The 23,488-nt window shown below is 48.0% G+C and overlaps 1 protein-coding gene across 1 annotated transcript in view; it reads left to right on the forward strand.

Annotated features, from left to right (window-relative positions):
* The window catches only part of LOC144755157 (glutathione S-transferase omega-1-like), a 100,584-nt gene that overhangs the window by 37,755 nt on the left and 39,341 nt on the right, over positions 1 to 23,488 (forward strand). The window contains exon 3 of the mRNA XM_078643738.1: positions 8,334 to 8,556. Coding sequence (XP_078499864.1) covers positions 8,334 to 8,556 — 223 coding nt within the window. The remainder of the gene's footprint in view (positions 1 to 8,333; positions 8,557 to 23,488) is intronic.

The following is a 23,488-nucleotide window of genomic DNA, read 5'->3' on the forward strand; positions in this document are numbered from 1 at the left end:
GGGACCTTCCCGGCGTTCAGTTCACCAAGTGCCTTGCCCAACTCCTCCGCGGACAGTGGAATCTCGAGACGGTCACGCTCCTCATCGGAGATCCCCCGTGGCGGGAGGTCCGCTAGAAATATGTCTACAGCCTCCGCTGGGAGAGAATCTCTAGGGGTGTATTGTGCTTCATAATGGCACGCAAAACTGTCGGCAATGACCCTTGGATCGGATAAAGAATTCCCGGCCTCATCTCTCAGCGCCGCCAGCGTCTGAGCTTGGAACGTTCCCTGGCACAGCCTATACAACATTGAGCTGGATTTGTCCCCCCATTGGTATATTCTACTCTGCGTTGCAAGCCGTACTTGGTGTGACTATTCAAGGTGTAGGGAAGCCGCATCACTCTGCGCCTGCAGTAGCCGTCGTACGTCCTCCTCCGCCCCGGTCTCCGTGGATCGTGCCTCTAGAGTGCGGACGGGATCCGCCGCCCTCTCCAGATCTTCTCCCCACGCCCTACGGGTCCTCGCACACCAGGCTATATCCACTCCCCTGAGTGAAGGCTTCATGGCCTCCCAGAGGGTCACCACGTCCGATCCCGACCTCTCGTTGTCATCCCAGTAGTGAGCGATGGCCTCCCGCATATGGGACTGATAGTCGTCCTGTTGCAGGTGCCAGGTAGAGAGGCGCCACCGAAAAGGCTGCCGCCTCCTGTCAAGGAGGATATCAATCGCAATGGGGGAGTGGTCAGAAAGCCCACGCGGCAGTATAGCCGTCGATGTCACTCTTCCTATCTTGGCGCATGGGACGAACAAGTAGTCTAACCGTGAGAAGGACTGATGGACCGCCGAAACATATGTATATTCCCGACTGTGGGTGTGTTGATAGCGCCATGCTTCCGTCCATCCCATGCCTCTCACCATGTCATTCAGTCTCGTAGGGGCAGCCACCAGCTGTCCGCCATTCGGCCTGTAGCGATCCACGGTTCCATCCATAACGTCATTCCAATTGCCTCCTCTCACCGGCAGCGCGTCCGGAATCTCAGCCCAGACAGTGAACAGCCTCTCCACCAAAGACCATTGCAAGGGGTGGGGGGGGCATACACACTACCAAAGACCACTGGTTCCCCACCAATCATTCCTTTAACAAAAACATATCTGCCCTGGGCGTCTATCCAATGTGCAGAGTGAACATAAGACACCCTGCGGTGAACCAAGACCACCACACCCTGGGATCCCCGGACAAAACCAGCATGGAACACTTGATGATACCCATAGCGCTGTAAACTAAGAGTCTTAGTACCTAGGAGATGAGTCTCTTGCAGCAGGAGGACATCCGCCTTCTCCTTTTTCCCCTGTTGCAGCACAGCGCCTCTTTTAATTTTATCTAGCATGCCCCTCACATTCCAGCTCACTATTCGCAGCGCAGCCCTGGGGAGCTCCGAAGCAGAACCTCTATCCGCCATCAACTGGAAAGATCTGCAATCACCTGGGTGTAGGTGAGTGCAACTGTCCATAGGACATGAACCGAACCTGGTGGACCATCGTGCGTGAACAAGCTACCCCTGTGGACCCAAACATTACACGTCCCCCCAGCCCCAACCCAACTCCCGGAAAACTGGCCTCCCCTATACCTCAACAACATTGAAGTATCTGTCGCGGTGCAGGAGTGCCCTGACCCCCAACGGGAGGTCAGCGGCCACCCACTCCAATGGATCCCCATTAACCACACCCTCAACCCCCAACTAGCCCCACTAGGGGGCAAGTAACGCCTGCGGACGACTGGACTGCCGCTACCCTGGGGCAATAGTCCGCCTCACCATTTCCCCCCCCCCCCCCACCCTCTCCCACCCCGCATCCCATAACTGTTAGTTCAGTCCGTAACGCAGGTCAGCGGTGTTTCGGCCATCGTCAGACATCCGAGGCTGGGCCATCCTCAGTCGCCTGCAGAGTCCACTCCGCAACCCAACAGTTATGTAACACATGTCCCTTCTCCTTTCAAGAATCTGCCTCCTGAGAGTCCGGAGGAGCAGTCTCCTCCGCAGCGCACTTCTTGGTGGGGGACCTCTTAGTGGAGCGGGACCGCCAGTTGCTCCTACTACGAGAGCGTCGGTGGGTCTGCCGCGGCGCCGTTGAGGAGGATGAATCAGAGTCCCGAGCCGGTGGCGTGTGCGGCCGAACCCAAACCGTCTCGTCAGTCCATGTAAACACTTCCTCCGGAGAATTGAAGAACAGGGTCCGGGATTGATAAATCACTCGCAGGCGGGCTGGGTAAAGGAGGGCGTACTGGATTTTGAGTCCCCGCAGGCGAGCCTTGGCCTCTGTGAAGGATTGCCGTTGTCGCTGTACTAGCTTAGTGTAGTCCGGGAATATCATAATCCGATGATTGTCGCACATAAGGGGTTCCTTCAACCGAGCTTGCTTTAGGATAGTGTCCCTATCGTGATAGTTAAGCAGTTTGGCTATTACAGGCTGTGGGCGCACTCCAACCGGCGGCTTCGGAGCAAGCGCCCTGTGTGCCTGCTCAATGACAAAGCAGCGAGAGAGGCACTCCGGCGGCAACCACCCCTCCAGCCATTGAGCAAGAAAGGCCTCCATGTTTCCTTTTTCACAATCCTCCGGAAAACCGACGAACCGTAGGTTGTTGCGCCGGGCCCGTCCTTCGGCATCCTCCGCCCGAAGCGCCAGGCCTTTCTGGATCCCTTCCATGGCGGTGACTTTTTTTCTTCAATATTGCCACGTCGTCCTCCACCCCGGTGATCCTTGTTTCAGCCTCGGTAATGCAAGCCACCGCGTTTCATAAGTCCTGGCGCAGCAGCGTGACATCAGCACCAACTGCCCCTATCTTGGCGTCCAGGGTGTCTCTAGACTGAGTGATTGCCGCTAGTAGCGCAGCATTGTCAGGCCCCTGGGGCGGAGGGCCCCCGGAGGCCCCGGCCGCTCCACCCGCACCTGTAAATTTGTCGGGTGCCTTGTTTCGAGGATCCGCTGCCTCCTCCACCTCTAGTCATGGTCCACAGCCGGTAGGATCTGTCTGGTAGGAGAGTCCCTCTCGCAATCCACTAGGTTTCTCCGTCGCGGCCTGAGTGACCCTCCGTCAGCTGCCCGCCGGCAGGCCCACCTGTTAGATCCTCCGTGGGGTTCCGGGCATAAGCGGTCAGGTAATCCACAGCACGGTACGCCGGGTCAGGCAGCCATCCTCCGCTGCGTAATGCGGGCCCTAAAGATCTCCACGGCTCACCCCGAGCCTCCACGCAGCTCCACCAGCCCGCGATCGGGATGCGGTAGCGCAATCACCAGGTCCTGCGCCGCCCCGGGCAGCCCTGCGTGGTCAGGGAAGGCCAATAACGTGGGTGGCGCGCCGCACCGCGCACCCAATGTCCCAAATCACTGCTCTGTGGCGAGGGGGCTCCCCATGGGGGGCACGCCGCGGCCCGATCCAGCCGCTGAGTCGTGGGCCACTATGGTAGCAAATCGGGCGCCTACCAATGCACCCCAGTTCAAGGATGGCGTACTCTCACCTCAGGGATCAGGTCAGCTCCGGTCCGACCCGACCGCCGGAAGCACCACGTTCTCTCCTCCGCTCCTCACACCCGCCGCTGCGTGCCCCCAGTGCACACTCACCACCATGGGCGCGTCTCCGGGTCCAGGCCTCACTCGGGGTCTCCGCCTCTACCAGCAGCCAGTCGATCAGCGCCGCAGCCTCTCGGCAGCCGTCCGGTCCCCCAGGGGGCAGCGCCAGGCCCGACAATGGACTCCGCCAGCGGCCCCTCGTCAGTGTCCCGAATGGGGCCGGGCTGCTGCGCCGTTACCCCTTGCCGTCTGTCCGCCCACTCCTCGGGCGTCGCCAAAATTTAGGTCCCGGCTTCAGCTGCCGGTGTAGGTCGCTCTGCCTCCGGGGCCCGCTGCGCCCGATCTGCACCTCCGACGTGGCCAAGAATCACGCCACACCGGTCGGACACCTTCCGCTGCCCCTCACTGCCGCGGGATGGGAACAGGCGTGGGGGAAGGCAGGATAATTTGCAAAGAAATGATACGGCGGGACGGAGCTCTACTAAGCTGCGTCAGCCATGACAGCTGCCGTAGCCACGCCCCCCAATACGAATCGGAATTTTAACAAGAACGAGATCACCAGTTAATGCAATTAAGGTACCATAGAGGACTAGATACAAATAGCGTAAAAGCATACAATAAAACGCATTTGTGTAGTAAATGATCACAGGATGATGGTGTTAACGTTCGTTCAGGAGTAGTCGTTTAACCAGTTTTTTAAAGGATGTAGGGGAAGGATTGGATCTGATCTCGAATGGCAGTGAGTTCCAGATTCTTGGAGCAAGACCAGTGAAAGCACTGTTGGAAGATCTTTTCTTTTTGAATCTTGGAGGTTTCAAGAGAAGGGTGGACGTACTTCTAAAGTTCCGGCTGGAGCCCGATAGTTCAAGCTTATTTGCCAGGTAGTATGGGGTGTTGTAATGTATGGCTTTGAGTCAGACAAGCTATCTTGAGATGGATTCTGGCTTCAAAAGATAGCCAGTTTAGTTGCAGAAGGTCGGAGGGAGATGTGGTCCTACTTTCTCGAGCTCGTTATGAGTCTAGCCGATGCGTTCAGGGTAGCTCTGAGTGGAGCCAGGCTAGCTTTAGGAAGTGCAGCAAGGGTCACCAGCCCATATTCTAAACTAGAGATGATCAGGGATTGAACTGCCGGCCTGAGGTCTTCTGGGGGGAGGAAAGGTTTGACTTTCTTAAGTGTGATAACTTGGAAATTGGCTCCCCTAGTAGTAGCACTGAGGTGCACTTGCATATTTAAGTGTTTATCGAAGGTGATTCCTAAAGATTTGGTCAAGTCTACAACATGAGGGGTGCAGATCAGAGCAGTGAGATGTTTAATCCAGTCAAGGGTAGGAGCTGAGTGATTGGGTGGAGATCAAAAGAAATTCCTTTTTGAGAGTATTTAGTAGGAGATGGTTCTGAGCTAACCATTTTTGTGTTTGTGCAAGTGCAGCATTTAATGTTTTTATGTCCTCTTGAGAGGGGATCTTCAGAGATAGTTGCGTGTCATCTGCATACATGTGGTACTGAATGTTCGCTGGGTTCAGAATTACAGAATGTGGCTTTATAAAAAGATTGAAGAGAGTTGGCAAGAGCGCTGATCCTTGCGGGACTCAAATCTTGACCGGGGTGCTGGATGCATGGGAATGTTTAACTTTGTTCCTTTGAGTGCCGTTATGCAGGAAGGAGACCAATCCAATTTAGTACGGGCCTGAGAGACCCATCCTGTGTTGAAGAAGCTCAATCAGGTTTTCATGTTTGATGGTATCAAAGGCTGAGGACAGGTCCCGAAGTATCAGGAGACGAGGGGCATTTTGGTCAAGGGCTCTCAAGGAGTCATCAACAATGTGCGTTAGTGCAGTTTCAGTACTGCGCCCCGATCTGAAACCTGACTGATGGGGGTCAAGGAGTGGATATTTCTCAATGTGGTTGCAGAGCTGCGAATGGCTGTATTTTTCAAGCAATTTAGATAGAGTCCTACTGCTGGTTAAAGGTCGGAAGTTGTTTGTGTCCGCATTGGACTTCTTGGGAATGGGAGTAACTTGACCTACCTTTAGGCAGTCTGGAATCTTTCCCTGTAAAAGGAATTCATGAATGATCCTGGACCAAAGAGGGAGAATGGCCGAGTTTAAATCTTTATAAAGCTTAGCAGGGAAAGGATCACCAAAATGGTTGGAGGGTTTGAGGGATGAAATGTTGTGAAGGAGCTCTGTGACATCTGGGAGGAGAAAGAGTTCCAAGAGGCATTGCTTTTGAGAGCAGCCCAAAAGCAATGATATTGTCGGATTCTGCCAACTCTGTTGATCCTGCTGGAAGTTTCTAAGGTAACAAAGTTGGGGTGACCGGTAGTAGCTCAAACTCTGTTTTCCTAGTTTTTTCAGAGAAGTGAGCTGTGAAATCATCACCAAGAGGCCATTTTGTTTCCGTAAAGCTCAGTGGAGTGGAGTCTCTCCACAGGTTTAGCGCTACTACCTGCTGTTTGTAGTTCTAAAAACATAATTCTATCTAGCGTGCGAGATGAAACTCAGTGGGGTTTGCTTCTCACGGCTGAGTGACCGCTCTCCTGTTTGCCTCGATGTCCGCGACGAGCCAAGGGGAAGAATCTGTGCATTAAACAAATTTGACTTATTTATATAATGCTTTTCTGATAAATGTGTGCTCGTAGTGGGCTGCAAGAACCCCTGCTTCAAGGTGATTTATGAGTCTGCGGGCATGAGAAACAGCTCCCGGTACAGGTGTGACACCGGTTAGCAAAAACATTGAAGATTATTTTGTTTTTAGTCATTTCTTTACATTGATGGGTCTGTTCCCTGGGATGTTTTTCTTTTTTCTGATATTGATGTGAAGGCAAAACGAGCACGCGAGGGGTGTACGCGCCACAGCGAGCGATCTGTTTTCAATTATCGCGCCCGTGTCTGGGCACGATAATTGAAAACCGATGTGGCCTGTGCGGTTAACCACAAGCAATAGGCAATGGGCGGAGCAAAGGCGGGCCATGCACCTGCCTTTGCCCAATTTCGGGCTATCTTTCTTAGAAAGAAGCACGCAGAGCCTAATAACCTGTAAGGAAAGCTGACCACAAGGATGTGGTTAGTTTTCTGAAGCCCCTTACATAAAGTCGCGCAGAGCAGCACATGGGCGCTGTGTTATGCATGACCTAAAAAAGGATAAGCTTCAAGGTAGGGGAAGAACATTCAGAATTGAAATGAGATGGGGAAGTGTGGAGAAAATAAGATCCAACATGGGTCCCACAGCTTTTGTGTGTTTGAAGGGTTCAGGCACACATTACGATCTATAAGCGGTAAATAGTCTAATAACAACTGAACCTTAGTGTGGTACAGGCAGTCAATCCAGATGTTGAATGATGATGTTGGAGGTCGATGCAGCTGGAGGAGTAAGTTGGCTAAGGCTTTAACAAAGCTAAGAGTCTGTCCTGTCTTGTCCTGTCTATCTATAGAAAAAACCAGAGAACAGTACATTGAGGGAGGGCTGAATCGTTAACCCCTTCGGCGCTGATGACGAGCTCAGCTCGTCATCAGTTGCGCTGCTCGCACGCTGATGACGAGCTGAGCTCATCATCTAACGCGGCTTTTTGAAAAAAGCCGCGTAGCGCGAAAATCGCCGCAGCACGCATGCGGTTAAACTCGAATGGCTGAATAATTGCATCTGTGTTGCAGCACTAAATGTGACACAAGGCCTGGCCAGCCTCCAGAGGGAGTCCGCAGCTCTGCCACTGAAGTGAGGTGCATAAGAATGATAGCATACCAAGCAATGGTAAAGCCCATTTGTCTGATTTAATATTAAGTCATGCTTATGAACAAAAAAGATCGCTTTAGATTTACAACGTATTTAATGAATTGTAAATGTTTAGCGATTGAGTGACCTTTGTAGATGTAAAATATTTTATTATGCATGCCAATGGAAGAGGGAGTGATGCATTCAAACAATAGCTTAAGGTGATAGGGTAAAATTATACTGGGACCGAGCTAAAGTCCATTCTTTATGTATCTTTTGGAGCATTAAAACAAAGACCAGAAACTGTCTTCTGCAGAAGAATACTCTAGGAAAATGGAAACCGAATCGAATAAAGCGAGTAAAGTGAAATCAGTTAAAACAAATGTAGTTCAAACAATCAAACGCTGATGTGCAAATGCACAAGAAACATGAAAATAAATATGTGGAAATGTGAACAGCTCTCAAACGTCACAAGAAAAGGACGAAATTTAAAAAGTTTCAGATTATGCTCTTCTAGATGCTTTAAATTGCCCCTTTTCTTTTTAGCTCTGAAAATGTAGTGGGGTAAGTGTGGGTTCCGAATTATACAGCAGAGTGGATGAAGGCCGATTGATGCACATCTTCCTCGTGTAGATACAATGGGTCCTGGGGAGCCCGGGCCTACTGTGGTCCTATACTGAGGCTTTTTGTTGGGCAAAAGCTCTACAATGATGTGAGCTGGAAGGCTGCCCGTGCAGTATGCTCCAAACATGCTCGACCGTTTCTGTAGCCTGGGCTAATTTGGCTCTCCTTGCCCCTGCCTAAAGGTGCTTTGGGCAGCTCTACCCCTTCTAAGGACATTGTGATCGCCTTGTGTATGTAGGGGAGAGCTGGACTTCCTAACAAAGTTTTTTCCCCTCAGTACATATGAGATCCATTCTGCGTGTCCCAAAATTGAAATTAGCTTGATTTATTGACAGTGTTTTGTGAGATGAAAGGCAACCACCTATGATCATAAGAAAATAAAAACATTTCCTGTGGCCAGTGAAATGTTATTATTAATAGTAATTTAATTATGTTCTCCCCCTTCCTTAGGTTTGAAACCATCAATATCAATCTAAGAAGCAAACCAGAATGGTTCTTAAAGAAAGCCCCCTATGGCCTTGTGCCAGTATTGGAGACATGTAAGGGTGACATCATTTATGAGTCTCCAATCACAAGTGACTATCTAGATGAGGCATATCCAGGCAAGAAGCTGACCCCTTCAGATCCATTACAGAAAGCACAGCAGAAGATGCTTCTGGAACATTTTTCCAAGGTAAGTCTGGCTATACACAACTGGTTTCTCTGGCTATTGACATAAAATATATTAAAATGTAATTAATTTGCATTGCTATTCGTAACGCTTAAAACCTGGCATGGACCAAATCATTTTGAACCTACGTTGGACACCCATTTATGAGATATTAGCTGCCAACCGTGGCCACAGTAGCTGACAAAATAGTGACAGGAGAGCATCCCGAGGCTCCATCAGGGAGATGATAGGAGTTGGAAAGTAGAAACTGGGAACTGGGTAATGCACATATTAACACAGGACACCATTGACCAACCAGTGTTTTTACGTTTTAGAAAGAAAAGTACATTAATATACATGATGCAGAATTCTTCATATTGAATCCTGACATTCACTGGGGCATTTTGTTCTGTATTTCATCTACTGGCTATCTCCTGGCCCCACTACCTAGACACTGGTCATCTCGCCTGCTTTGCTGTCCTCCTGCCGCCGCACTAAGAACTACAGCGGCCGCCCAGAGGAGGACTACACTCCCCAGTGTGCCTAGCGGCCAACGCCGCACACGTCATTTCCAGCGCCCGGGGGCGCTTTAAATTGGGCTTGCTCCCCGTGTCGCAGAAGCGCGCGCGGTGCACGCCGGGCTAAGCCTGGGCAAAGGGCGGGCCGTCTACGGCTGTCCAAGGACGAACAAGGCCGGGCTGGGCCCCCCAACTAACGTTTGTATAGTGAGGCTAATCTACTTGCTTTCCTTGATATTGTACAGAGTCTCTTCTACCTATCTCATGTTTATAGCCTGTACACATTGATTGTTTGCACACTGTTAAGCGTTTTGAGTGTATTGTTATCCATGGCGCTCCGCTCCGGCAAGGGAAGAAAGGTGATGCTCTCGACTGCGGGGGGGGACCGCTACGGGCACTTATCAAAAGTGCCACAGTAGTTTTGGAAAAAGAGATTGTCTCTAGATCTCCTATCTGGGAAACGCTCATCATTGGGAGTAATAGGGTCTGCGGTCAGTCCGGTACAATCACGAATAACTGGAGACCATGTAGACCTGAGCCTGGGGTCTAGCTTAATGAGGGTAGGATTAGATGGTACCATGGTACACTCCTCACTTGACATCACCAACAGTAGCTATTCTACTGTTTCTCCCATTAGAGGTACTACCAGACTAGAGCAAAATTCGCCCCCTTCTCTGAACCTACCCAGTTCAGGTTCAATCGCTGAACCCCTAGTTCAAGTTTCAAGTTCAAGTTTATTTATTATATGATTACGGAACTCGCATGAGATCCACATAAAAGACAAAATATTACATTCCAAAAAGTCTTCATTAAGGATCATTATGTATACATCGAAAAAATGAAAATATAAAAATGTATATAATAAAACTGGACATCAAAACCTTCGCCTAATACAGATTCAAGAAACATTTTAAAAAATTGTACAATTTGAAACAAAACATTTCATTGGGGGGGATTATTCATGGCCACAATGAAAGTAGTAGCAGATAAAATATTCAATTGGAAACAGATCGGTCTTAGCCACTTTCGCCTGTACGACATTAAAGCTGGGCAGACAAAGATAACAAGAAGCAAATCCTGATTTTTCATATTGCAAAGATCACATAGGGCTGATGAACCATACCATCTTGATAAGAGATTTCAAAGGAAGTAAATCCTGCCTTAGTAGTAGCACCAGACGCCTAACTCCATGAGGAATATTCCCGTGAACATAAGGTTGCGCTTTCCTAATCATACAAGAATCAATAACTGGAGTGGTGCCCTTATTCAGAATGCGAAACTCTCTATCTAATCTAAACCCTAATTCCCAAGATGCTGACTTCAGAAGGGATTTCAACTGATATGCCGATAAAGAGAATAAAGCACCTTCATCTAATTGTAAATGGTTCACAGCATATCTAAAAAAAAATTAGGATCGAGGAGTAATCATTAAGATTCCCCAGCAGCTCAGTTTTAATGAGATATCTTAACGTGCCAGGTTCACCCTTAGCCAGGCTAAAAGCCCGGCGAACACTCCCCGCTAAACCTTGAACCCAGCTGCTACGTAAACAGAGTTCCTGTCTAAGAGCAGCTGTTGAACTAGCTGTATTGATAGTTAAAAGGCTACGTAGGATTTTACCTTCAGAGGAGTTTAAAAAAACTCCAACATTTTATATCCATTAATTCCATTCCATAAAGTAAGGAGGCAGGTATTTTTGCTCTAAATACCTCCAACAATATCGAAAAATGTCTTCTGCCTGTGGCTTTATATAGGGATACCAAACTCTTTCCTTGGACAATAGCTTTCCGGATGTTATTAGCTATGTGGGCTTTTTCACTTAAGTTGCTCATAACAATTTTGCCAAGGAAAGTATAAGATTTTACTGTTTCCAATTTTTGGCCCCCCACAGTCCAATGAAAGTTCACATATTTAGGATTTTTCCTGCCCGATAGACACATCACTTTGCTTTTTGCGATATTGTCAAATGATGCTTTCCTGCGTATTTGTGTAATGCATGCAGTCGATTATTCAACCCTTTAGGCGTTAAATCAAGAATCAAAATGTCATCAGCATACATAAGACATATAATTGGAGAACCCCCTAAATTCGGAGCATTACCTGTACTTGCAGAGAGAACCTGGGGTAAATCGGCTACATATAGGGAGAACAGCAAAGGAGCCAACAGGCAACCTTGCTTTAACCCATTGGATGTAGAAATAATTCTAGACAGACCTCTTCCCCCCCAACAACACTCTGCACCAGGTATCCGAATGCAAAGCACGAACCAATCTAATGAGAGAGGATGGCATCCCCAAATCGAATAACTTTCCCCACAGAACTGATCTATCCACTTTATCGAAAGCTGTGGAGAAATCGAAAAAGGCGCCATAAACTCGCCCTCCACGGACCTTAACATATTTCTCCGTTAAAACCTGGAGTGCAGTCAAATTATCAAGGGTACCATGCCTCTTCCTAAAGCCGGTTTGTTCATAGGGTAAGATTTCAGCCAGAGACACCCAATCGTTAATTGAATTAAGAAGACATTTTGCAAAAACCTTACCAATTGCGTCTAATAGTGCAATTTGGCGATAGTTTTGAGGGAGATCTCTAGCCCCATTTTTGAAGAGAGGAACTAGTATGCTCCCTTTCCAAGATGGAGGAACCGTACCGCTAATAAAACAAAATTTGAACACTGGATAGAGGATTTTACTCTATAGTTCGCTATGTTGTTTTAGAGCAGAAATCGGGACCTCATCCGGACCCATCGCGCCAGAAGAGCGCATGCCCTTGATAGCTAATTCAATATCCTTTTCGGACGGTGGATCATAGGGGAGATGGTCCTCATAGAAAGAATCATTATCCTGTTGTAAGCCATTACTGCTATACAATTGCGTAATCTATTTAACCCAAATCTGCTCTTCAATAGAGATTGGCGTGGGACTGGATCTAATAAGCCACAACCTTCAGCAATTAAAGACCAGAATGTCCTAGCTTGACCCTTATGTGAGGATTCCCGGAGTTTGATCCATAAAGAATCATCCTTGTCTCTTTTTAATCTATCCTTCAACCTTGATCTCCTTCTTTTTAACAGGACTAATTTATGATGCCGTTCCTTGTTAAATAATAGATATTGCCCCCTTATCAATTTATTTATTTCAATATTTAGTTGCCGAAGTGGTTTGGGTAATACTGTAGGTTTTTTAATAGGAGGAACTTTCTTAGCAGTTAAGGTTACTGAATCCAAGAAATCTGAAAAACCTAGAAGTTCCCTCCTGTCCCATTGGGAGAAATTCTCCACAGTAAATACCAAAAGACTCAGCAGATTCTTAATGACCCCAGAATTCCAATAGCATTTCCCTGTCTTAGCTCCAAAATTCACCAAATTAGAATCAATGTGCCAAGAGTCCGACAGGGGAGGTTTGAGATCGACTGTAAGAGACAATATCTTGTGGTCACTTAATACAGAATTAACAACCAGTACATCCTTCATAAAAGGAAAAAAGGAGGTATCAGCCACCACATAATCAATAATTGATTCTCCATTTTTTGATTTATGAGTAAAAGCAGCAGGGATGTCAGATGGAAGCCTACCGTTTATTACTATACAATCCACCTTAGAAAGACCTTCCAAAAGTAGTTTCCCTCTTTTGTTGGACTTAATATTCGCCGGGAAATGCGCTTGTGGGATATGGAGAGACAGTGGTTTCCGGCTGCAGTTGGTCGGCGGATCGGCGCCGACGGAACCCCAAAGGAGGACGAATCCTGGACATCCTCAGGGTCCTGTACAATCTTTTCTCTATGCGACCGAGGCTCGTCTACACTGCCCTCCTCCGTCGATAAGCAATTGGACCCTATGCCTGGGTTTCCTTTTCCGACCATCTTAAAAATTATGCTTGGAAGCTACCATATCTAACCTACAGTATCTTTGGAAGGGAACGCGACCCTCTCCCGATACCTAAACTATTATCGCGAAATACCAAGTATTGAAACCCAGTACGCCATCACCTTCTTTAGAAGATTATTGGAAACAGTACCATTGATCCTATACCTGTCCCCCTCCCAGCAAAAAAATCCCTCAGCCCTGACGAAGGTGTGGCCATCTGGCCTGACACCGAAACGCGCGTCGGCTTTTGTGACTTGCGCATCCAGGAAAACGACAGATCTGTATACATCAGGATTTCCCTATATCCACCAGGATCTCCATAACTGTTGTATGCCCTTGGAACAAACCCAACATCTCCATGTTGTAAATACTAGGAACCTCGCCATGTTGTAAATAATAGAACTATACTCGGGAATGAAAGTTGTGCGTAAGAATTTGAGAATGAGCATAATGATATGAATGAATGTGAAAGAATGAATGTTGTATAACACTTTGCTGGGTAGGACTTGTTACAGGTTTAGAATTTTGTTTCTCTATTTTATCTTTTCCCTTTTATCATGTATATCTGATGTATATACTATGTGTATTAAAAAAAAATGTAAATCACTTTTTGTACATTTTTTCAATACATAAAATCAAAATAATCTAATAAATAATATACATACAAAAAAAGTCAAAACTCTCCTGATGTATATGTACATTGACTTGCCTTATATGTTGTGCAGTTCTGGTTCCTAGATATACCACTCCTCCAGTATTAGTTGGATCCCTCTTGGGACCTTAATATATCAAGGGCAGGGTTGTTCTTTTGTTCTCTCTCTAGGAGACTCTTCCTTAAACTTGTTCCTGAATAAATCAAGACCACAATTAGAAATTTTACCGTTAAAATCCCCTAATAACAATATATATGGAGGGGAAGGGTCGTCCATGAGTTTAGAAATAAAGGAAAAAAGCGACTTTAGGCCAACATTGAAGCAGGTATCAGGGGGAATATAAGTATTTATTAGAACAAGTGATTTATTTGAACCGTCTTTAACCAGATTTTTCAAAGTTATTGCCTGGAACAATTTATTCAGGTCTAGGAAATGGGAAACATTCCAATTACTCTTATTGGAGAGTAAACATGCCATTCCGCCCTTCGCGTGGCCTCTCCTGGAGGGCAGTGCACTACCATCTAAGACGAAATAGTCTTTTTCCATCATCAGTTTACCATCCACCCAGGTCTCCTGAAGGCAAATAATATCAGCTACTAAGGTTTGTAGGAATAACATTTTATCCGGACTATTCTTCAAACCCGCAATGTTCCAAGAAATAATCTTCAAATCAATGTTAAAAAAGTAAATGAGGTTTAAGGGTAAAGGTGGATTTGCTTGAGAGAACACCTGGCAACCAACTCCATTTAGATAAATCATTCATCAAAACTGGTTTGGAAGGAGGAGGATTTTTGTAAAGTACTTGACGTTCGTTATTTGCTACACACATTTTTAAATCCTTGGTCTTAGCTGAGGACCAGTCTGTAGAGATCGACTTGACTCCTTGAATGGTTAACAAATTAGTGGACAGTTTGTTACCCTGTTCCTCCATGAAGAAAGGGGCAACATCTATCCCTCTAATTTGTAATTCCTCTGCCCAGTGTAGGATGTGATTTAATAACAATTTAGAATGAAACTTAACCCTAGCTGTTTTCCCCATAGTGGAATTCAGAAGTGTTACTAAGTCCAAATCGGAAGTTTGAATTAATTTTAGACTTTCGATGTCTCCGAAACACTTGAAGTGCCGATCTGTTTAAAATAAGATTGGTATCAAAAAGAGGAATAAAATCCCAGAAGACGCTATCAACACTTTCTTTCTCCTGGGTAGAAGAAGAGGCGACAGGCTCAATTGCAGGAAAATCCTGAAATGGCTTAGCTAAAGGATTAAGAATTGGAGGTGAGAGGAGGAGCTTGGCGGGCATCCGTGATGGCCGCGTGAGCACAGCGCTCTCCGGACCCCCGCCACTCCCGGCATGATATCCTGAACATATCCTGATTCTTCACGAGGATTTGTGTAGAGGACGCTGGGCTGATCTTCCTGGGATTTTTGGAATTTGATTTGGACCCGGGGACCGAAGATACGACGACTCGAACTTTTGGGGTCCGCCCTTGAGGTGCGCCCGGGACTGGGTGCGGCACTGTGGCCGTCTTGGAGTTGAACAACAGCGGCAGGGGGATTGGACTTGTGGGTCCCCCTCTTAAGTTTCGGTTTCGATTCTGCCTCAGACTGAGACAACTGGCAGGGGAGTCTGGCCTTTGCTGGGTCCGGCGCACGAGACGGCTGTCGGGCCTTTGGCTAGCTTATTCTCCTTCCAGGCTAGTTCACTCCTAGTGGTACCCTCGCCGCTGCTTTTTGGTCCCGACGCCCTACTTTCCTGCGGCCATTTCCATCGGGTTGAGTGAGTCTCCTGGTGACGCAGTCTCTGACATGGCGGGCAGAGGGGACCGAGAGACTCGGAAGACCAAGACGCCCCTGCGTGGGGGCCCGGTCCAGTCCAATGTTATGGACCGTTACACCCATTCGAAGGGGTCCCCTGGAGCCGCCCTGCCTGTCCCAAGTGTGGTTGACCACATTGTGGACGCGTCAACGGAGCCGTCCTTGCAGGACATCATGGGCGCCATTTCTGGCATGAAGGAAACGATAGGCCAACAATATGAAGCTTTGGCCCACAAAATGAACACCGTGGCCATTGATGTGAACTTGATTCGGGCCGACCTATCTAAAACCAATGAGAAGGTGAAGTCATTGGATCTCAAGTCATCCAGCCTCACGGCAGACGTCTCGGAGATACAGACGGAGATTGGCAATCTCCGTAGGGTGAACGATTTCATGACCCGGCGCCTGGAGGACTTTGAGAACAGGGCACGTCGCTGTAATGTGCGTGTGGTTGGCGTTCCGGAGAATCCAGACCCGCACTCTGTTGATCTCCTGGGCGAGGACCTGATCCAGAACTACCTCTCTCCGTCTGGGTTGAGTAAATTCTTTGCAGTGGAACGTGCCCATCGTGTTCCGGGAGGCCAGGGTAAGCCGGGCGCCCCGCCGAGGCCTATTGTGGCGAAACTCTTCCACTATAGGGATCGGGACGCTATCCTGCAGGCATCGCGCGTGAAGGGCCCGGTGGCCTTTGAGAATGCCACGGTGAACTTTTACCCGGACTTTTCTCAACAGGTGCAGAAACAGCGTATGGGCTTCCGTGGAGTCAAGAAGTGCCTCCGGGACATGGGATTGCGCTATGCTATGCTTTTTCCGACCAGGCTGAGAGTTGAGTACAATGACCGAACCTTTTTCTTTGATCGGCCTGATTCAGTGAATGACTGGCTGGACTCTCTGCCGGACCGACCTCCTGCGACTGAGCCCGCTGACCACCCGGGTGGTGCTGAGGGTGGTGTAGAGAGCTGAACTACTGGTCTATGCCCGGGTCTTCGTGTAGAGTAAATTCTTCTGGGATTTTATGCCTAAGTACCTCTACTGTCTGTGTATTCTCCTCGTTATTTGTCTTGATCGGGGTGGCGGGTGGGCCAGGGCCTTTCCTCCTCCGGGGTCTTTTTGTAGAATGGGGGTTCTTGGGCGACAGGCACACTGCATGTTGGGGTGGCTTTTTAGCTTGGTGCAGGGTGGGGGGTGTTTCCTTGATTGTTGGGGGGTGGGTGGATGGGAAGTTTGATGTTTGTGTTTTGTTTTATCAAGGCGATTCTATCTTGCTAATGATGTTGTTGAAGTCATGCTCATTGGGGGGGGGGTTTCGGCGTTGCTGTGTGGGGTGGGGGGTAGCGGGTTGAGGTTTATTTCGTGGAATGTCAATGGTCTGGGGGATCGTATTAAGCGGGGTGTGGTGTTGCGATGTCTACGACGTTTGTCCCCGGATATTGTTTTTCTACAGGAGACTCACTTGGTGGGCAATACATGTCGTGCATTGAATAGGTGGGGCTATCGCCTCGCAGCACACTCAGGGTTTACCACGGGTTCCAGGGGGGTGGGTATCCTTGTTCGGGCTTCCCTCCCCCTGGCTATTGATGATGTGATCCTTGATGATCGGGGGCGTTATGCCGTCCTCTTGGGATGCTATGAGGGTCGGACCCTTTCCCTGTTTGCAGTTTATGTGCCCCCCGGTCTACAGACCTCTACCTTTTCCGATTTGGGCCGGGTGCTGTTGAACCTCCCGGATAGTGCTCTTTTCATAGCAGGGGACTTTAATTCTGTGTTCTCCGGTCTACGCGATCGTCACCCCCCTAGGGACACTCCTTCGGCCCAACAGTGGCTGGGCGGGTTTCTGGATACGTTTGGCTTGGTGGATTGCTGGAGGCTTATGCATCCTACTCAGCTTCAATACACTTTCCATTCTGGGGCCCATGGGAGTTTGTCTAGACTGGATTATTTCCTGATGCCTGCGGCGCAGTCGCCGGCGGTTCGCGAGATTAGACACCTCCCCCGGGGCATCTCTGATCATTCACCGCTCTGGCTTTGTTTTGAGGTGGGGGTGGAGGCGGCGGGTCGGGTGGCTCCTATCAACCCATGGTACCTCACCTCCCCCGAGACCCGCAGTCTCTTGATTAAGTCTTTGGACAACTACTTTCTAGACAACGAGGGGTCCGTCTCCTCTGCGATATCCCTGTGGGAGGCCTTTAAGACAGTGATTCGCGGGCAGGCCCTTTCCCATATTGCTGAATCTAAAAAGGCGAGGAATCGGGAGGTGGTGGACCTTGAGAGGGAGATTGCTGAGATAGAGGCTGACCTGGAGTCGGATGTTACACCTGGTAAGCTCCACGCCCTGGGTCTGAAACAATTTGCTTATAGGTCTTTGGTTACAGATGCGGCTAAACTGATGTTCCGAGAGCAACAGGGTCGCTTGTATGATGTAGGGGACAAAGCGGGTAAGTTGCTGGCATGGTTGGATAAGAAGGAGAGGGCGAATCGTGTGGTGCCTGTGATTCAGAATTTGAGTGGTGTGAGAGTGACCGACCCGGTTGGAATAGTTGAATGTTTTGCGGACTATTTTCGTGTGGTTTATTCCCCTGTGTCTGAACGGGATGTTGATGACTCTCGCCTTTTGTTGCGTGATATAGCTCTGCCCAGTGTTTCCGATTTAGACCGAGTCTCTTTGGAGTCCCCTTTCACTACGGACGAGATAGCGACGGCCATTCGCTCACTCCGTTCGGGCAAAGCTTTGGGCCAGAATGGATTGCCAATTGAATTGTACAAGCTACGTCCTGATAAGGTGGCGCCCTATCTTCGCACCATGTTTTTGGAATCCCGGGAGCGGGGTATGCTCCCATATGATCAGCGTCTGGCTACGATTGTTGTTATTCCCAAAGAAGGTAAACCCCGGGACCTTTGTTCGTCCTATAGGCCCATTTCCCTGTTGAATGTTGAACCCAAGGTTCTGGCTAAGCTTCTGGCTACCCGCCTCTTGACGGTCATCGGTGGCTTGGTTCATCCGGATCAATCCGGATTTATCCCGCATCGCAACACGGCTCTTAACCTACGTCGTCGCCACGGTGCTGTTGCGAGGGCGGGGCTTCTGACGGAGCCGGCCATTTTGGCTTCGCTAGACGCTTCGATGGCCTTTGATACGGTAGAGTGGCCCTATCTTTGGGCAGCTCTTGAGAAATTTGGTTTCGGACCTGAGTTTATTGGTTGGGTGAAATTGTTATACGCCGAACCCTTGGCACAGGTAGTGGTAAACAGTCGGGTTTCTGTCCCCTTCTGCCTTGGTAGAGGGACCCGTCAGGGATGCCCCTTGTCTCCGTTGCTTTTTGCGCTTGCCCTGGAACCGTTAGCTGCGTGGCTTCGATGGGAACCTTCACTCAAAGGGATCCGTTGGTCACCGGATTTTGAAGACCGCGTCTCGCTTTACGCGGATGACATTCTTCTGTATCTTACTTCCCCGCGTAAATCTTTAAATGTCTTATTTGACGTTCTTACTTCGTTTGGTGCTAACTCAGGTCTGGTTATTAATTGGGCTAAGTCCTGTGTGTATGTTCTCTCGGGTGTTTTGCCCCCATTACCGGACAGATTTCCTATCCAGGTTGTCCAGTCTGGCTTCAAGTATTTGGGGATCTTTATTACGCTGGACTCTTCACTCCGGTTCGAGCGTAATCTCCTCCCCCCGCTTCTTAGACTGCGACTGGATGTGGCCCGCTGGCGTAAACTGCCCCTGTCTCCTCTGGGCAGGGCGGCCCTTTTTAAAATGATGTCTTTGCCACGATTCCTATACGCACTTCAAAATTCTTTTGACGACGTTCCCGCTACCTATTTTCGAGAGATCGAGAGTCTTCAAAGGCAACTGATCTGGGACGGGCGTCCACGTATCGCCCTTGCGAAACTTACTATCCCTTGGTACGACGGGGGCATGGCGCTCCCCGATATCAAGAGATATTATTGGGCTACCCAGCTGTCTGCCATTAACCACGCAATGTATTCCCCGGGTCGAGATCCGGCCTTTGAGATGGATAGACTCCAGCTGCCGGGAGGGGATTTTAATAGAGCGCTTTATTCCAGATCGGCTGGGCGCCATCTTACGGGCCCGTCCAGGACCGCAGTCAATGTGTGGCGCGCTGCGAATGTGAGTTTGGGATGGGAGAACAGACTGACAATGGCGACTCCGCTTTATGCTTCCGAACGTTTGGGAGGTCTCTGGTCTACTAAGGGCTTTGACCGCTGGGATATGATTGGGATATGTAAAGTGGGTGATGTCTGTGAAGGGTAGAGTGAAGTCTTTCCAGGCCCTTAAGGCCGAATATGACTTGAGTGATAGAGTTTTTTCGATATCTGCAGGTCCGGCATGCTCTGACCTCAGTTCTGACTCCTGATGTGACCCTACCCGAGTCCTCCCCCCTTGAGGATCGCATACTGGATGGACACCTGCCCGATAGCACTATCTCCCTGATTTATAAGAAACTGATTAATAATCGCGCTGACTTACTTCTCCGACTTAGGGAGGTTTGGGTCGGTGATGGGTTGGATTTGGATGACGAGGATTGGCAGTCGGCACTCTTCTCCGAAAGAGGTCGCCATCCCCGCCCGTCTTCGTTTGGTTCAACTTAAGATCCTCCACCGGGTGTATGTAACTGGTCCGCGTCTGGTAGTAATGGGTTTTTCCCCGGATGGCTTATGCAAACGTGGTTGTAGGATGAGTGCTACATTTTTGCATATTCTTTGGGAGTGCCCGGTGGTAGCAGCCTACTGGATTGATGTGCTTGAGGTGATGACTGTTGTGACTGGTATTACCCTGCGGCCTGAGGCCCGACGATGCCTGTTGAATGTGTGGGAACCCACCGACTATTCTGTGGCCCAGACCAGATGGGCGACCTTGGGATACATGGTCGCGAAGCGGGACGTTGCGCAGCTCTGGGGCGCGTCCAGACCTCCCGACGTCTCAGTGTGGGAGGATAACATGGACTGGTCCATGTTCCGAGAGAAGACCGTCTATGTAGCTAGGGGCAGACCCAGGGCGTGGACGAAGATTTGGGGTCAGTGGAACGAATATTGTGGAGACATTTGTACCCCTCCCTTGGTTGACACTCCCGATGTTACCCTATCTCCCTAGGCTGGCGTTCCTGAAATTTTTCATACTGTTCCAGGATTTTCCTGTCCTCCCCGCTGTCCCCCCCCCCCCCCCCCCCCAGCCTTGCCGAGTCCTATTGATTGTGCTTTCGTTTTCCTGATTAGTGGCTTTCCCCTCCGCCTTCTGGGCTGACCTTGATTAATGTGCATTCGCCTTGTTTAGAGTTTTGTTGTTGTTTTTATGTTTAATATAGAAAATTGCTATGTCCTGTCCTATGTTTTGAGCAATACTTGGTATCTGCTTTGTGCCTGGCCACGGAAGTGATCGTTTGCTTCTTATGTTGTGCGTTGCTATTAGCGGCCAGCCCGTGTGGTTGTAGGCGCATCTTTGTAATTTTTATTTGATTGCTCAATAAAAGTTTTTAACCAACAAAAAAAAAAAAATTGGAGGTGAAACATTTACGGGAAAAATTGATTCAACGGGTTCTGAATTTCTCGAAGGACCTGCAGAATCAATAGTGAACCCCTAGTTAATATAGACATTCAGGAGAATTCTTTTCCCACCAAAAGGAAAAGAACAGGAGATCCCCTAAAAGGAAGATCGGCTAAAATATCTAAAATCTCCAAAAATACTAGATTAAACCCCACTCTCTCCTCTATTGAACATCTCCCTACACCATCCCCCCATACTATACAAACGAATCAGCTGACTAATAAATGCGTTGTAACATGTCCCAATGAGGGGCTTTTGGGACAGATAGAAAAAGTGGTGAAATCGCTGATGTTACCTCTCCTTGAGAGAATTAAATTAATAAATGTGAAATTCGAGAAATTGTAGAATATAGTGATAGCCAACTCTGGGAAGTTGGATAATGTAGCGTCAAGCATTAAGGGACTTATTCACCTAGGGCCAAACTATGGGATCCCTGGGTTTTGTGAAACTAATATCAAACCCCAGCAAGCTGTAAATAGTATCATTGATCCTCAGAATGCTCTGTCCCGCGTTGAGTCAACCGCCACACAGAGTATAACTACAACTAGTGAGAGGGCACTATCAGTAGGAAAAGACAAAAGCCCTTCAGGTAAAAATAACCAAATAAAGGGGAATGATGTACAAAAAGTTACAGGGGATGGAGGCTCAAAAACGGGAATGGCATTGGCACTGATGGTAATCGAACGGGGGCAAAGTGCCGTCTCTTCCAACAATTGACCTACCCCCAAAATCGGTTCCTTACGTAGTTGTATTGACCGGAGTTCCAGGGTTAGGCAAAGACAGTCATGAGTCCTTCATGGAATTAAAAAATAAAACCATGCATTGGCTTAACTCCCACAGGCCATTACCGCATTACATTCAAAGTAAAATACTGTTTGCACGCAGAGTTAATTGGATTGGGAAATTAAGAAAGAACATCAAGGGAGACTGCGTGATTGTAAACTTCCAAGATAAACGAGCGGTACGTCACATATGTGCCGATTAGCCTGTTTCTCCCGATACCGAGATATACCCCCGAAGGATTAATGTATTTCTACCCCCTGGAAAATTCAAGATAGGACCTGCAAAAGACAGAAATTATTGGGCAGAGAATGTTCAGCCAATGGGAGTAGGAGGAGAGTTCGGCAGTGGGCTTTTTGGTATGGAATATGGTTTTTCAACCAATAATAATCGCTTTAGCGTCCTTGATATGGTCGATTGACATACCCCAATTACTGTGAAAGTGAGGCCATTGGACATAGAGCGTAGAGAGTTAAAAGCGGGACAGCAACCAGCCGACAGATCAAGCTATGCAAGTAGTGTTAGGGATAACATAAATACCCATTGTAATTCACCACTACCATTAAGGGAAGTTAATAAGGATAAAAATGGCACTGGTAATCATCGACACAAAAGTGACCTTTGCAAGCTTCCCGCTCATCTCCAACCCGTTGAAGTAGGCAAGATTGATAATGTCACAAGTAAAACCACGAACAAGCGTGATATTATCACGTTTTTATCATGGAATGTCACGGGCCTACTTAATAAGTTTAAGGACCCCGGTTTCTAACCATTTATAGAAACCTTTGCTATTATTTGCCTGCAGGAATGTTGGGAACGAGAGGGGATATATATAAAATGGCTTTCGCTCATTCCACACCCCTGCAGTAGTGTCTGCAAGGGGCAGAAACAAAGGGGGCCTTTGTATTTATATTTCTAATAAACTAATAGTGACTGATGTTAAAATTAGAGCCATCTCTGTTTATTACCAGCACTTGGAAGTGAAAGTGGGGAAAAATCAAAACCAATCCATTAATCTGATTAACTTTTATAATAATATTCCAAAGACCGCTGGTGAAAGTCTCCGAAGAAATGTTGCAAGGCCTAATGAATGTGGATGATAACAGGCCTGTGGGGAGATGTACGCTATGGATGGGTGACTTTAATTGTTTTTTGTGCCCTAATAGTAATACTGGGGCCTGTGGTATGGCGAACACAAGAGGGGTCGCCTTTACTCATTTTTGCGCACACCCACTGGGAATTCTTTTAATAATCTGCTATGTCATTTGGATTTGGGTTTTGCAAACAAACTTTGTTCTCCACAGATTCCATTCGCTCCAACCTTCAACGAGAGAGGTTGTAACTCCGTGATAGACTTTGCACTAGTTTCTAATAGTCACTCTCGCCATATCCTGAATTTTACTATAAGTGATATGTCAATGAGCGATCATTTTCCCATTCGTTTTTCATTTATCATTACAGGAGGCAAAGGGACCGATTCTGAATTATTTGATAATTTGTATAGCTACAGGATAAGTTTGGACAAGAAAAATGGTTATTCCATAAAATGGAATAAGGTAGAGCCAGCCAACTTTTTCGAAGTCTTGTTAAAATCCAAACACAAAGAATTTAATACATGCCTCACAGATAATAAGGAGCCCACGGAGGTAACAGCCTTCTTAAGCATTACGGAGGAAATTTGTAATACCCTTACAGGGAAGAGGAAGAATAACTCCCCTAGGGAACATGGTTGGTTTAATGCGGAGTGTAGCAAAACACACTTGCAT

Source organism: Lissotriton helveticus, chromosome 5_1 (genome assembly GCF_964261635.1).
Source record: "Lissotriton helveticus chromosome 5_1, aLisHel1.1, whole genome shotgun sequence".
Classification (NCBI taxonomy): Eukaryota; Metazoa; Chordata; class Amphibia; order Caudata; family Salamandridae; genus Lissotriton; species Lissotriton helveticus.